Raw genomic sequence first — 15761 nt, 5'->3', positions numbered from 1 at the left:
TCAGAATGGGGAAGAAATATGATCCAAGTGACTTTAACACTGGAATGTGTGTTGGTGCCAGAGAGGGTGGCTTGAGTATCTTCGAAACTGCTGATCTCTCCTGGGACTTTCACACACAAAGAACCTCTAGCAGAGAATTGTGCAAAAAACAACAGACAGAAATGCCTTCGTAATGAGAGAGGTTAGAGGAGAAGGTCAGACTGGTCAAAGCTGACAGGAAGGTGACATTAACGCAAATAACCATGCATTACAACAGTGGTATGCAGAAGAGCATCTCTGAACACATAATGCTTCAAACCTCTAAGTGGATAGGCTACAGCAGCAGAAGACAAATCAGTCTAAAAGATAAGTCAAATAAATTCCTAATAAAGTGCCCACTGAGTGTGAATACCAATAGAAAAATGCTCCTAGAAATATCGGGAACATTGGCCTGGATTCAGTCAAACATTTGCCCTTTGTATGTACAAACAGTCGACGATTATAGTTATGAGTCAGCGCTAAAGACAAAGGGTGATTTAGTCCTGCCCAGTATCTGCGCTACATTGGCTGGGAGTCAATGGCTACAATTCAATCGGCATTTCATTTTGACAGATTTTAAAAAGGAAGATGTATTTTTATTTTAGTCACGAATGCAAACACTAATACTAACTCAACAAACAGTGCCTGCAAAGAAAAGTATAGGGCTTGCATTCACTCGTACTTCTAAATGAAGGCCTAAACTTGTTTGCTTACGATCATTGTGTAATGAGAGAACCTTTTTTTCTCAAAGCATGATCTTGGGTCATGTGCAATGCTAAACTGGAAGTCCATTTGCTGTTTTATGGTTGTAGATTGGGTTTGGAACTATGTTTGTCGTGCACAGATTGTTTTATTTTACATGGTAAACAGTTTGAGGTTAGTCTCCTGTAATGGTTTCGCTCCATAAAGCCAAATTAGTTCCAAGTATGGGGAAATGAGACTGTATAATGAAAGTATACAGCCATTGAATGTGTGGACTGGTTGGGAGCTAAGCTTTTTTCTCTAATAAACACTAACTTTAGTCCCTTATGCAGTCAAATGAAAGTCTGTTTTTTTTTTCCTAAATATGCTTTGTTTGGGCATTATTGCGATTTGCCATTTAACTCGTAGTAGAAAATTTTAAATTTTGAAATGGCTTTCAAACTTTTGAAAGTCAAGTTAAGTTCAAGTCACGGAAATGAAATGTGCGTAAGAACCTAGAGGAAATTTCCTCATTTTTTCCCCATTTATTCAGACTTTTGGACAACATTCACTGTCAGGAATACTTACAGGGGGGGAAAACAGGCCTGAGAATGTAGAAGCTAACAGCTAAATAATATTATCGCCAAACGTGTTTGCCGTCACTTGTGCCTCTCCGATGTGTCGTTCTGAGCTTATTCCTGTTCTTTTTTTTGTTCTTCTCTTCCTCCATGCTGTCCTCCAGCACCCTACAGAGAGACAAGTATGGGAGTAAAGCTAAACATTGCATATCAAATGTAATTGACCTCAGCTTGCTTTCTTCTCACTCTATGCCGACAAAGGGGACCTATAACTGACCAGCCATCCTTTTTTCTCATCCTCCATTCCAATAAAAATGCATCCAAATTTGAAATTTGATCAGTAAAATTTGTCCAAATGATGCATAGTAGTTGCATAGTCTTATTTTTGAAAAAAAAAAAATTAAAACTGCTTTCATTATTTTACATGAAACATTGGGTTGCATTGTATTAAGTATAGTAAAAATAAGTCCACTCCAGGAATGCGTCAACCAAGCAGTATTTTACATCATATCATCAGCATAACATCCCAATTGCTAGATTGCATATTGCATAATATTGCATATTTTAACCTCAATAAAAGGCCTGAAGCTTCATTGATTAACTTGGAGCTTGATTCAGGTTATTTTTTATAATTTTTTGATATAGTTGGCTTCATTGCCAAGTAGAAATATGAAGTTTTGTCAATATTTTTCTGAGAATTGTTGCATCCACAGTATGATTGCTTCTTGCCCCTAAAGACAGAGAAAATACTTTATTTTAATAATTGATTTGAACCAAAGTCAGATTTTCCAATTGGGATTCCACTTTCTCTGCATGGGAGAGAACAGAAAGTCTATCTGTGTTTATGTGTTTGTTTATTTATTTTTAATTGGGTTTAGTTTTCTGCCATCTGAACAATGGCCCATATTTATCACAGCAAGTGTAAAACTTGTGGGAAAGTCGCAAAATTGAAGAACAACAGTGTGATTTTGATTTTCTTCCCTAAAATCAATTGAATTCTGGATAATACTGAAGCTTTGTTAAATAAGGGCCCACATGGCTGAGGTCTAGAATTAAATCACTTCTTACACATCTTTGCACTAGCATGATTAAGTATTATTTTTGTGTGTTTGTTAGATTGTCTGTCTGTGTGTGTGTGTGTGTGTGTGTGCGTGCGTGCGCGCGTGTGAGTGCCAAGTTATCAACTCCATGCATTTCATGTTGTCTTTTGTTGTCCATTTTCTTTCAGTGTGATAGTAAATGTAAATCTTGTTGTTGCTGATGTTTTCAACCCTGTACATTTTAAACCATTCTCTGATTATCTAATTGACATAAAAAAATTAAGAACAATAGTCATTCTAAAAAAACATTGCAAAATTATAAAAATCAAGAATGGTTTGATTATACTGTATGTATTTTCAACGTGCGTTTATGTCATTATATGTCAGTTGTGTGAATAGTTATAATGTGTACTGTATGTAGTAAGTACTGAGATAATCATTTAATGAGGTAAGCATTCCTTTTAAACTTAATGTCTCAGATTAAGAAAATGTTGTATTTACGGTATGAGTGCTTTTGCATTTATTGCATTTACTAATGATTATAGGACAGGGCTCATTTAATCAGGAACGTTCATTTGAGTGATTAAGTGCTGTTGCCCTGTTAAATGTTCTTAATCAGTGGCTTTTAGAAAGAAAAAAAAAAAGAAAATGATATTAAAGATAATTCATCATAGGTGCATTTCGTAGAGTTTATGTTTCACGGGAATGACAGTCGCGAGCGGTGTAGCTAGTTAGAAATGCTTCGGAACCCGACGCGCGCGCTAACCGCCCTCCGCTCTCCGCTCCGCCTTCCAGAGGGAATTCTGAACAATGCCAGGGACTCAAGTGTCATGGATACTCTACCACTGAATGGTAACCACGGCAACAGCTACAGTATGGCCAGCGGCGAGTACCTGAGCGACTGCGTGCAGATCATCGACCGCGGCTACAACCACAAGGAGACCACGCTGGAGAAGAAGATCCTGAAGGAGCTCACCTCCAACTACATCCCGTCCTACCTGAACAACCACGAGCGGCCCAGCGAGCAGAACCGCAACCTCATGAACAAGCTGGTCAACAACGTCGGGGGCGGAGCCGGGGGCGGCGGGATGGGCGGCGGCGTCGCCGTGGGCGGCGGCGGAGGAGGAGGAGGAGGAGGAGGAGGGGGGGGCGGAGCCTCCAAGGGCGACGAGCCGGTCGCCCTCGACAACCCCACCGCCGCCGCCAACACCAACGCCGCCGCCACCACCACCTTCACGCGCGAGGAGGCCCTGGGGCTGGAGCTGATCCGGGAGGAGTCCAACGCCCCCCTGCTGCCGCCCCGCGCCCTGCCCTCGGAGAACCACCACCAGCCCCACCACTTCTCCCGGAGGCGGCTCCCGCAGGAGAACAGCGAGAGCTTCTTCCCGCTGCTCACCAGCGAGCAGACGGAGGAGGCCCCGTCTCAGACGCAGTCGCCCCACAGGGACTCGCTCTACACCAGCATGCCCGCGCTGAGCGGCTCGCCCGACACCCAGGCCGGCAGCCCGCGGGACGAGGGCGAGCTCCCCGCCAGTAAAAGCGCCGAGGCGGACGATGTGTACTATAAGAGTATGCCCAACTTGGGCTCCAGGAACCACATCCACGAGCTGCACAGCTACTACCAAATGGGCCGGGGCAGCAGCGACGGGTTTATAGTCCCTCCCAACAAAGAGGATTCCTCCCCCGAGGAGCCTCCTCCAGAGCCGTCTCACCTGGTCACTAGCCTATAGAGGGCCGCCCGTTCCCATGGTTACTCGTCCTGGTCAACCGTTTGCAGTGGTGAACTTTTAAATTTTTTTACAAATGTTTTTTTTTTTTTCTTTTTTTTTTTTTTTGTGGGGGGGGGGGGGGGTGTTCCTCCTCTCTCTGTATTCTCAAAAAAACGTTTCATGCCATTCATACAAACTGGTCGAAACGGAGACGGGGAAATGCGACTTGTTTGACGGTCCGAGACTTTTTGTGATGGATTTGTACTTGAGAGGAGAGCAGTCGCTCGAACAAACCCTGATGTTCTTACTTACCCTATTGACCTTACTTGCCGTGTCCTCTTAATTCTCTTGCCGCAAAACAAACAGAGTGGTCTCGAGCCCTTCTTGGAACCGTGCAAGGATACTGGCAACTGACAGGCCCATTGTTTTATTTGTGACCCCCAGGAGAAATGGGGATAGGAGGGGCATTCAAAGGAAAGACCTGTTTTCTTTGTAGCTCATCTGTTAAATGCTTTTTTGTGGACATCCCAAAGGAATTACAAACTGTCTGCCAATAGTCGAGTGTGTAGAATGAACAAAAAACGAAAATGAACAAAACAAAAGAAAAACAGAAACAATCAAAAACTATTTTTATTATACTTCTGTACCCATACTTGCTTTTTAAACTTTCTTCCTATCTGGTGTATTGCAGCACATTTTGCTGTGTCATTCTTTCAACAAGTTCAGCAACAAGTTGTTTTGGGAAAATGGAAAAAGGAAAAAAGGAAACATTGAAGGAACTTTATCATATATGCTGGACAGAGCATATTTTGTTTTTCCTGTAATAATTCAAACTATTAAAGGACAAAAAACTAATTACAGAGAATTATAATGAATTTCTATGTAAATGTACAGATACTAGCATTGCACATAATAGTATGCTTTTTCTGTTCCTACAAAGCCTTTGTCTCTGTAAATGTGCTAATTAACAGTTTTCTTTATGTTGTGATGGCCTTACAGGTTTTTTCTACCGGTAGGGGCCAATTTTTGTTTCGATTTATTTCATTTTTTTTCCCACCTCATGTTTCCTGTGAACAACCAAGAACTGAAAAGGAGCCGTTTGACGGCTGTGAACAGTTGGTTCTGGGCTGGCCTTTTCGCCCTCTTGTGGTAAAACGAGGTACTGCCAGTGACTGCCGAGGGAGCCAATCACTCAGTGAGTGAGTCAGTCAGACGCGAGGGTGAGGGATGCTAGTTGTTTCTATGGCTGCTTTGTTCAGTCGAAGCAAGAAAAGGAATCACCGAATTACACTTTAAAAGGCCATTCTCAAGCAATGTTACCACCGACATTTCAGACCTAGTTTCACCATGGAAGCAATGGCAGACTGTAATAGATCATGCCATTTGTAATGTTCAAAAGAGCACTATAGCACTGTGTAGGACATTTTTTTTTTACTGAAACAGGCTTTCTGTGGGAAATTTTAATTTTAATGTTCGGCCAAAAAGAGACCCGCACCACCCAGTAAAAGACTGTAAACACGATTTTAGTAAAAAAATAACTAGTAATAGCGACAATACCATAAATGTGCATCCGCTGTAATCCAAGCCAAACACTTACTGTGGAACCCTCTCTATCGTCAGATAGAGACCTTCTTACATGGTAGTAGAGCTAATATTTGTGGGAATGAGAACATACATCATGTTGATACGCATTTGGCACTTGTACAAAAAAAAAGTGGGTTTTTCTTCTAAAATATTAAATTCTAAATGTAGTAAACTGGAAATGATTGATTTTTGTTTTCCTCCCCCGGTGTAAACATTATTTATTTATTTGTTTGAAGAGGGTCAAAAGAACATGGGGGGAAGCTCACTTATTGGTGATAAAGAAAACATTAGCAGCACAGATTAGATTTTTGTTTGTTTTTAATAATTATTTATTCATTTTGTATGGTTTCCAAGTTGAATGACCTCATAACTAATATTTGTTGTAAAAGTGAAACTTGTTTGCCAACAAATAAATTACTGATTAAGATTTACAAAAAAAATTATCACTAAGATTTTTTTTTTTTTTTTTGAGTGTCAAGTGTGAAAATTGGATGAATCATATAAGAGGTGATGAGGACATGAGGATTGAGTGTTATTATACAGCATCTGAAGGTGGATGGGTTACGTTGAGATGTCTTTTCCTGACTTGGGTTTTGTCATTTGTTTTTGTCCGAGTCAGACATTAAAAAGAAAGCAACCAGGAAAAGACACAATCTTACTTCTCTCATAGGTTATCTCGCATCCCTGTTCCCTATCTCATGGGATTGGTTTCTTTTAACTTCTCAATAACCAACAGACAAAATTACATCACTGGTCTTCCATACAATCATTTATAAATGTTACCTTTTCTCATTGGCCTGGATTCAGTCAACATTTGTCCTTGCAGAAAATCGAGGCACTTTAGTGAGGAGTTTGAGAAATTAAAGCCTTTGATTAGTTGGCTGGAAACATTTTAAAAACAGGAGATGACCTACACTTTGCAGCCTTCTGGAGGCTTTCTCGTCTATCCGTACAGTTCAAGAGATTGTTTCCCTTTCTCCCTTTCCTCTTTAGCACATTAGTGACTTTGGCGGTTAATGATAAATTCATTCAAGTAATACAAATTAAAATTGTGTTTGTATTGACATCCTGTATCTTAACACTTTAAAATGTAGAATTGCAGGTGAAAATTAAGGGCAAAATGTTTAATGAGTCCAGTCCTTTGTCATAAGCACTTTGTTTAGCATGTCATTCCATTTACCCTGAGCTACATTATTTTAAAGTACAATGAATGAAAAATGGCTTTGCATTGTCCATGGAGTGGAGCTTGCTTAGTGTTTGACGAGCTGAACAGTTTGCCCGCGCTGTATAATACAGTGGTCTGCTTTTCACTGCACTTTATTTCAATCATAGTTCTGTTCTGATTTTTTTTTTTTTTTTTTTTTTTACATTTATATAGTGAAATATAATCAAGGGAGGCCATTTGAATAGCATGCTGTACACAATTTCCAGATGAAACCACTTTCGTAAAAAAAAAAGCAAAAAAGAAAAAGAAAACATAAGAAAAAAAAATGAAAAAGAAGCCAAACAATGCAAAGTGTGGCACTAGTGCATTCCATTGAAAACATACATTTTGTCATTATGACGTGTAAAACTGAGGTGTGTGTGGGGTGGGGGTGGTGGGGGGTGGGGGGGGGCAATGACACACACTAATTTTAAAGGCAAAGGAGAATTGGTGGTCAAATGAGCTGGTTTGATGTAATTTTTAAATATGATTTGTTAAACCTATTACAAATAATACATGTAAATGTTTTGGTATATTTGTATCAGACAAATAAAAATATAAAGGTGCCCTTTAACTTTGATTTTTGGGTGGAAAAATATGTCAGGTTTAATGCATGGCAGAGCATTATATTATTATTATTATTATTATTATTGTTATTATTTTTATTATTATTATTATTATTATTATTATTATTATTAATCTATTTATTTAGCCACATTAGGGCATGTTTAACTGTCTTTTTTGTTCATTACTTGCATTTATCTATCTGCATATTTAATGAAGCAATTTAGATTTAATTACCTTAGTTAAGTGTAGCAATGTTGCACATGGGAAACAAACCTGGAACCTTCTATTAAAAGTCTAATTTCTGCCTCTTGATGTACCATGCACAGGGTTCAGAGAAATAATTGAACGTGTCACCATCCAGGCTACCAACCTGAATTTCTGTTAACCTCTAGGTCTCCCTGTAGGTGTCCTCAAGTTGAGCAATCATTCGGGTAACAGCAAAGGCGCATAATTAACCGCACGATGTGGAGCTAATAATGAGGTCTTCACCGGCGCAAAAACAATACAATGACACTGTTACGGATGGAACACATGATCTTACAAATTGTCAGAGTAAAATTATATCCCACTGGTTGTACATCTTGCATCATATCTTGAGACGGGAGTAAAGAAATAATAATAGGCCAGCAATTAAAGCTGCAAAACACAGAAGACAGCAGTTTAAGGTGGACACAGGTTTCATTGAATCAGCTCGTAGTACTCCCAAGGGACACAAGAGCCGGGGGAGACTATTCTATGATTTAACCAAGAGAATATTCTGTGGAAATATTACACCTGGGAACTCAGTTAGGAAGTGCTTATCCAAAGAGACTTACACAACCTACTTTAACTTTTTTTTTAACCCTTTAAGGTGTAAGATCACAAATATGTGATTAGAATATCTGAACAATATCTGATCTAAACAATCACTACTGGTCATTTAAAGCAACCGAGTGCTGGAACAATTCCACAAAACCTACTCTAAAAACCTAAAGTGTTAAGACAGTATTCCATACAGTTAGATATGCACTGAAACAACTCAGATTAAGTATCTTGCTCAATAGTACAACACCGTATTTGAACCTGCAAGCCCAGTTCCATAACCAGTATACTATACTTTGTACAAACACTAAAGTCTTGTCAAGAAACTAAGGAATTCAGGACATCTAAGATATACTGTAATATCGACACAACAAGCTTCTCTCCCAATAATATTGCCTCCTTTGCCTTGAGAAACCAGATGAGGAACTTATGTATGCTGGCATAGAGTACCGTTCAAAACACTGTGCCTCAGGTTTTATTCAAGGTTTGTGGCAATGGGGATGGAGATGGTTGGCATTTATATAGCGCCTTTATCCAAAGCGCTGTACAATTTATGCTTCTCATTCACCCATTCATACACACACTCACACACCAACGGCGATTGGCTGCCATGCAAGGCGCCGACCAGCTCGTCAGGAGCATTTGGGGGTTAGGTGTCTTGCTCAGGGACACTTCGACACAGCCCGGGCGGGGGATCGAACTGGCAACCCTCCGACTGCCAGACGACTGCTCTTACTGCCTGAGCCATGTCACCCCACTACCCGACGTCACATCCAGCATCAGTGCACTAATGAAGGAAGGGCACATACCCAATTCCTTGCGTTTGAAACATTTTTGTCACATAAAAAGACAAACGACACAAGAGATGTGTGAAAAATGGAGCGGAGTGAGAGGTCAGCTGATAATGGAAAATGGCAGGAAGTGAAAGAGGTGTATTCTGGCTGGCCGTCGTACACTGTGAAGTCCGTACAGTTCTCTACGCCGTTTCTGCCGTGACTGCCTCGTCGTTGGCAGTAGCTACTTCCCGTGTGTCATTCTGACTGGTGTTTGCAGAGTGAGGAGTTAATGAAATCTGCTGAGAAGCGACTCCTGCCAGCCTCCGCATTATTAATAACCCATTGCAGGAGGCAGGGAGTACTGTGTGGTGCATCACACTGTATGCCTGCTTACGTTGCATAAAAATTCTCATGTGGCTAAACGTGCTGTCATTAGTTTACAGGACCTGCCTTTAAATTTTAATGACATCCTTTCGAGTAACTTTTATCACTCAGAAGTTTCCGCGTGACGGTCCATCCTTCTCTGTTACTGTAAATAAACCTTCAGAGAAATTAACCACGTTGCATTGTGGGTATTCTACATACTATTCCCCACACATTTGCCCATCAATATTGTTAAGAGATTCGTCATATATTAAAATGTCAAACAGTTTCAGTTTATTGTCCACCCAAATGCAACATTAGTGAGATATTGTATGTCACGTATTCCAAGGGCATCTAGTATGGTTGTCTACAAAGGCAAAGAACATTGTTTGTTTATTTTAGGAGTAAGAATGAATACATACAGTGTATGTTGTTGGAGATTGAAATTCCTATATTCAGGACTTTCTTCAGGTCATACCCAAACTCGCCCAGAGTGTTCCAAAAAGCATTTTATAAAGTCTGGTGCGTACAGTCTGGTGCGTCCAACTGGACATCTCTGTCAAAAGACATAGCCTTCCTAAACTAATAACAGAAAATAACTAAAACAAAACATATGGTATCCTACATTTCAGACCAAGCATACAGTAGGTTTGCTCACTGTTAATTATGGGCCAGTATTCTTCCTTAACATTGACATAAGAATTAATTACTTCCTCCCCGTTCAACAAATTTTAGTGAACAGTGTTTGGAAAGAAATAAATGAACAGTAGCATTCAATTGTGAGGCAACATTGAGGACAAGCATTAAGGGAATGCAGGACACAGTATCTGATCAATAATATAATTAGATGTTAATGTACAAAAGTATTTTTCTTATGTTTGTTATGCTTATTTTTATTTGGTAGAATTGCACCAAAAAAAAAGAAAAAGAAAAAAAAGAAAAGAGAACTAAAATGAAAGTTTCACTGCCTGGAAGTTATCTTTTCATGAAAGCTTTCACAACCATGACATGAAGAATGATCATCGAGCAATCTGAAGATTGATGTGTTTTCAGTCCTGATACGGCAGTGGCAGATGATTAAAGATAGTAGTTATATATTTGTGATGCTTGATTACTTCCCCGAGCTAATTCATGCATTACATCAAACGCAGTGCCAGAGGAGTCTTTGAGAAAAGTTCCTTAAATAACGGTCTGTGCTTCTAGCACTTTGATGTTCATCTGAGCATCACAAATGTACACAAAACTGTAACCTGCATCAGGAGAGGAACTGGTATTTCTTTTTGGTGGAGTTATTTAAACAAAAGTTATTTAAACAACAAATACTTCAGCCCTAATATTAAACGTAACATTATACTTTTGCAAGCCAGAGTTCTGAGAAAACTGCTTTTTCAAAATCCAATCCAATCCCACTGCTTTTTCACAAAGTCCAATTTTAGAAAAGGAATTGCTGCTTTAAACTGATAGATTTTGATAGTACTTTGCTCTGTCACTAAGACCATTTTAAATGTGCAGAATTTAAATAAAAAGTAGGTAATGAATGTATAATATGAAGTCAGTGGTAAATTTTAATACTTATTTAGTTTTACTCTGCTCAGTCTCTGCTTCTTTTTGTATGGCCCATTTTGAAATGTTTGCTATGGTAATGCTGCCTAGTGTAAAAGTTGAATGGTGACTGGTGTAATGTGATCATTGTCAGCAACTTGCTTTGACTATAGGCATAATCCTCTGGAAGGTAACCCTTTGGGGGTTGTTTTCCAATGGTCAGAATTTCTCTACGTATTACTAAATCAAAGTTACAGAAGCTGAAACACCGTGGAAGTGGAAGATTTGGAGGATACAGATTGTCGTGGCAGTGCCTGGCAAGCTGAGAAACACAATTTGGAGACTCCAAAAGGGCACATGGAAGCTAAATCATATTACGGGTCTTATGATGTGTAAAATACTGCATTATGCTTACTAAAATATAAAATATAAAAAAAGCATTTTCGCTTCCTCCTGCCTGTCACCTCTCCCTGTCCTTGTGTTCTCCTCAGATAGCAACAGGTCAAGAAGATTGTGAAAAAAATAAGTACAATAATCACAATAATAACATCTTGTATGCTAATATATTCACTGAGGTCCAATGATTGACGTATTTGTCAAATCCCCAACCCCCGTCAACAAGTGAAACACATTCCGCAATTTCACATGCTACAGTATTTATTATTCAAAAACAGGCTTGCTCCTTATTTATCAGTATACTAAATAATAGTACAATATTATCTGAATGTATTTAGATGATCACTGATACAAAATGGGGTCAAAACGATGAAAATGCCCTTTGTTTTGGAGCCAAAGGTATTTTCACTGTCTTCTCCAGAAATATTTGCTTAGAGAGACTCACTAGAGAGACCAGAGATTAATTTGGATTCCCCCAAAGGAAGTCCTCTATTTAAACATAAGCATTGAAAATTTATTGTAAAACGTCTGTAAAAATGCTGTCTTGTTTTAGGAAAGGCTCACAAACAAAGCCACTATTACACTATTGGAAACATGATGTCATTAGCTAAATGCTTCTCAGTCGTTGCTTCAGTACTATACCACTAGCCAGTTATGGTATTGACATAAGCTAGGTTCAGCTGAAGTTATAGTGTATTTTTTACTCACGGATGGGGATCACGCTTTTACTGTGCAACAGGATTATCGATACTGGTCAGAGACGTTCCTACCTGGGCTATTCTTGTTCCAGAGAGCCTGTACAAAATGTAGGTAATAGCACTCATATATTAAAGTACTTTTGTAGAAGTATGCAGCAGTGAAACAGAAAACTATGATAATTACTCCAGAGAAATTAAACAATGGACATTATATCAATGTTAGCACATTTTTAGAATTGCAATATTACGCATTTGCTTTGCTGGACCCTTGCCGTGAAAAGGACACTGACATTACCTTATTTTGTGTAGTATGTGGATCTCCAAAATGCAGAGAAGGTGAGGTACCCCCACGTTTGTTTTACCTCCCACTTGTTACAAAAATAAGGCATTGTTGTTGCTAAAGCAATGGCATCTTAAAATAGGTTATACAGATAGACCTTAACGCTTTCCTGTTACCGTAGTGATTGAAAATTGCACTATTAAAAATGGAATGAATGCAAAAAAACACAGCAGCCCAGCCCTTGGGTTTAAGGGCTTAGTAGTTGCAATTCAACAAAAATATCTTGAGCTTAAATTAACTACAAACTTGTAGTTGAGTTCTTGGATGATCAACTTGCCTTGATATTTAATTATTTTTTTCCATATTTACAAATAACATTCAGTTTCAACAATAAGGGTGATAGATTAGCTCTTCGGCAATTTGAATCCACCACAATCCATAAGTACCAACTCAGTTTTTAGTCTCGTGTAAAATTGACGTGGCTGTGATGTGGATTTGCTTGCATCAGGTTACAATTTGCTTCTGAAGGGAATACCTGGCTATCCTTTAATATGTTGAAATGATTTTGTCAGTGTGCTGTTTCTAAGGAATTAGTTCAGGGGTGTCAGACTCCGCAATGTCAGCATGTTTTCAGCGTGTTTCAGTGATTACAGTTAGTCTGAGATGGACTAAAGAGAACTTGTCTCCAAGGCCTAAATTGACCTGCCATTTTGGAACAGGCCAATCTGTTTTCCATATTTATGCAAATATCCGGTAAAATACTTAAAGCACATCTGTTATATTTCTGTATACATTAATATAAAATACAATTTCATTGCTTATCACCAATAATGTTTTACCCATTGATTACTAATTGAAATGACATACTTGATAATAGGCTAATATGCAGCACGACCATCACCCAGTTATTATTTTATTCATGAAGCCATTTAGCATCTAAAATTCAGTTGTTTGGCATCTGGAGAAATAGGCTTTGGTGTCTTCTTGTCTTCTCTTTAATTCTCTGTGCACAGTGTATTTTCGCATTTGATGGCTTCTGCCATATTGTTGTCCTGACACTTTTATTGAAACACCTGTGTCTGTTGTCGCATCTGTGTCAATGAGGAAGGAAAAAAACAATTAGCATTAGAAAGTGTGAATGCGCTGCAATTATATCTGCCGTCGGGGATTAGCCTTGAATATCATTACTGTGAGATTTACTATATGTACTGTGCAAAAAAATGAAATCCTCGGGAACAACTAAAAATGTTCCTGAGGATTCCATTTCTCTTCATGCTGAAATTTGAGCATTTGCATGACCCCATAAATATAAATATAGACCCCAAATACAGGGTAGTGTGACTTAGGTACTTAAGCACATGTAAATGAGCTCTGCAATATATTATGCCTAGTATGCCTTGTACATACACTTTGTATTTCCATGTTTAGCTGTTCCTAAGGATTCCATTTTTGATACCGTGAAGCTATATTTAAAAAAAAAAATGCAACTTTAACCAATCTAGTACTGGTGACCACGTTCCCAATGTAGCTACCTTTTGCAACAGTGGTGCTTACAGCAGAAGGGAGTCTTGGAATGCAAAATCTATCAAACGTGGAATGGATGGGCTCCATCACAGCATGAACGTGGGGCCTAAAAGATTCAGTCAGCATGGACCCAAATCTCTGAAGAATGTGTCTAGCACCTTGGTGATTCATGGTAACAATAATCCAAGCTGTTCTGGAGGCGAGAAGGGGCCCTACACAGTACTATATGAAGAACTAATTTAAATTATGATGAATTGTGTTCTTACTTTGGTAATATTATTTTCATTGAATATATTATCTTCTCCCTCACCTAGATGAAGACCAAACAGAGATAACATCATCTAATCAAAAGAGAGTCAATAAAACTGATTCAAAGGCAGACATTTTATATTATACATTTTCAGAGGCACCTGGACAATTTCCTTTATTATGATGGAATCAACATATTTTAGATTGACTCATGAGATTGTGTTGTGGCAGTACAGGTAGTATGGACAAAATGTCCTGCTGGCTTCTGGAAACCTGACACAAATTCATTAACCCCCCCACCCCACCGCATACAATTGTGTCATATATTAGGCACAAAATTATCTTTCCCAGTGATGATATCCTGTCAGAGATGGGGCATTCATCTCTGGTGGTCTGACAACATTGGACATCATATTTAATGAGCTCTGAAGCAGGCTTAATAACTCTCTTTTTTCCGCTTTCTTGACTGTCAAATCTGTGTAAGATATGTGACATTGCTGGAAACTAAAAAGCAATGCACTTTGTCCCTCTACATGCTCCGGACTACACATGTTAGTGTCATTATTTCTTGAAATGAAGCCACTTGCCCGTACATTTAAAGACCTGAGGCAAAAATGGACTTGTCCACATGAATACATTTGGGAGCCAAGTAGCGAAGCTGCATAGGCACACGGTGTTTCTACCTTTTCTTATTATTATTATTCATCACCGTCATCTTTTTCTTCTGACTAGGGCTGTCTTTCCCTAGAACCTTATGGTGAAAAGTTTTGAAATTTTGGCACATTGATTGGGGATTAATTTGACCAAAATTTATGCTTCCACCTCAAGCATGTTAGCACCACCAATGGGTCAAATTTGGAGGTACGTTTATGCGTGTACGTTTTGAGCCATATGCCCGATTTTACTTTGGATTCCTTGGATCAAGCCGAGTTTGACCCCTGGGGGGGTGCGACAATCAGTAAAACCATGTTTTACCCAATAACTGTTGATGTGTTTGCCTTAAAAAGTCGTTCTTGTGTGTGGTTGCATCTTGGGAGATCCCAAGGCAGAGACAAAAGCGTTCGTCCATTACTGTCATTCAAAAATTGTGGCAAAGTCGCCAAACAAGAAGTGAGGTAAATAGCTCAGCAACACTTTGATGTATGAAAACCAAACTTGGTACATGGACTGACCCCATTTTGAGGAAGCACCAAAAAAGAATTCTGTCATTTAACCACTGGGGTGCACTGCAATATGTAAAAATGAATTTTGGCTAATAACTAGTAATGTGTTACCGTGATACTGTGAGAGGTCCCAAAACCGACTTTTATGTCACCCTCATTGATGCAGCTGCCATATTGGATTTTAAATGGTTTTAACATTTTAAATGGTGAAAAAAAAATTCTAATAGAAATCGGCAGCAAAGCCACCAAACAGGAAGTGAGAGCATGCTTCAGCAACACTTTGATACGTTGATACCAAACTTGGTATATGGATATGGATGTGGGGCACTGCAATAAGCAAAAACAACTTTTTGCCTCATAAGTGTTGACGTGTTTCCCTCTTGATGATTCTTGTGTCAGGGAGATGCCTAAGATGATATTTGGCATAGATAATCTTTGGACCAAGCTTCACGAAAGTTACCAGATGATTTTCGAAAGCATTCATCCATTACAAACTAATCAAAGGCTAGATGACCTAAACAGGACGTGAGCTCATATTTCAGTCACAAGCAATCTTTGGTCAATTGACATAAAACTTGCTATCGTTGT

At 39.0% G+C, this 15761-nt stretch overlaps 1 protein-coding gene across 1 annotated transcript in view; it reads left to right on the top strand.

Annotated features, from left to right (window-relative positions):
* The window catches only part of adgrl3.1 (adhesion G protein-coupled receptor L3.1), a 202425-nt gene extending 198332 nt beyond the window's left edge, over nucleotides 1-4093 (top strand). The window contains exons 23-25 of the mRNA XM_061244330.1: nucleotides 1442-1459; nucleotides 3113-3385; nucleotides 3473-4093. Coding sequence (XP_061100314.1) covers nucleotides 1442-1459; nucleotides 3113-3385; nucleotides 3473-4047 — 866 coding nt within the window. The 3' untranslated portion in view covers nucleotides 4048-4093. The remainder of the gene's footprint in view (nucleotides 1-1441; nucleotides 1460-3112; nucleotides 3386-3472) is intronic.
* Nucleotides 4094-15761: the final 11668 nt, after the last annotated feature.

The sequence above is a fragment of the Conger conger genome, chromosome 6, assembly GCF_963514075.1.
Source record: "Conger conger chromosome 6, fConCon1.1, whole genome shotgun sequence".
NCBI lineage: Eukaryota > Metazoa > Chordata > Actinopteri > Anguilliformes > Congridae > Conger > Conger conger.
This window is presented reverse-complemented; position numbering and strand designations above follow the sequence as displayed.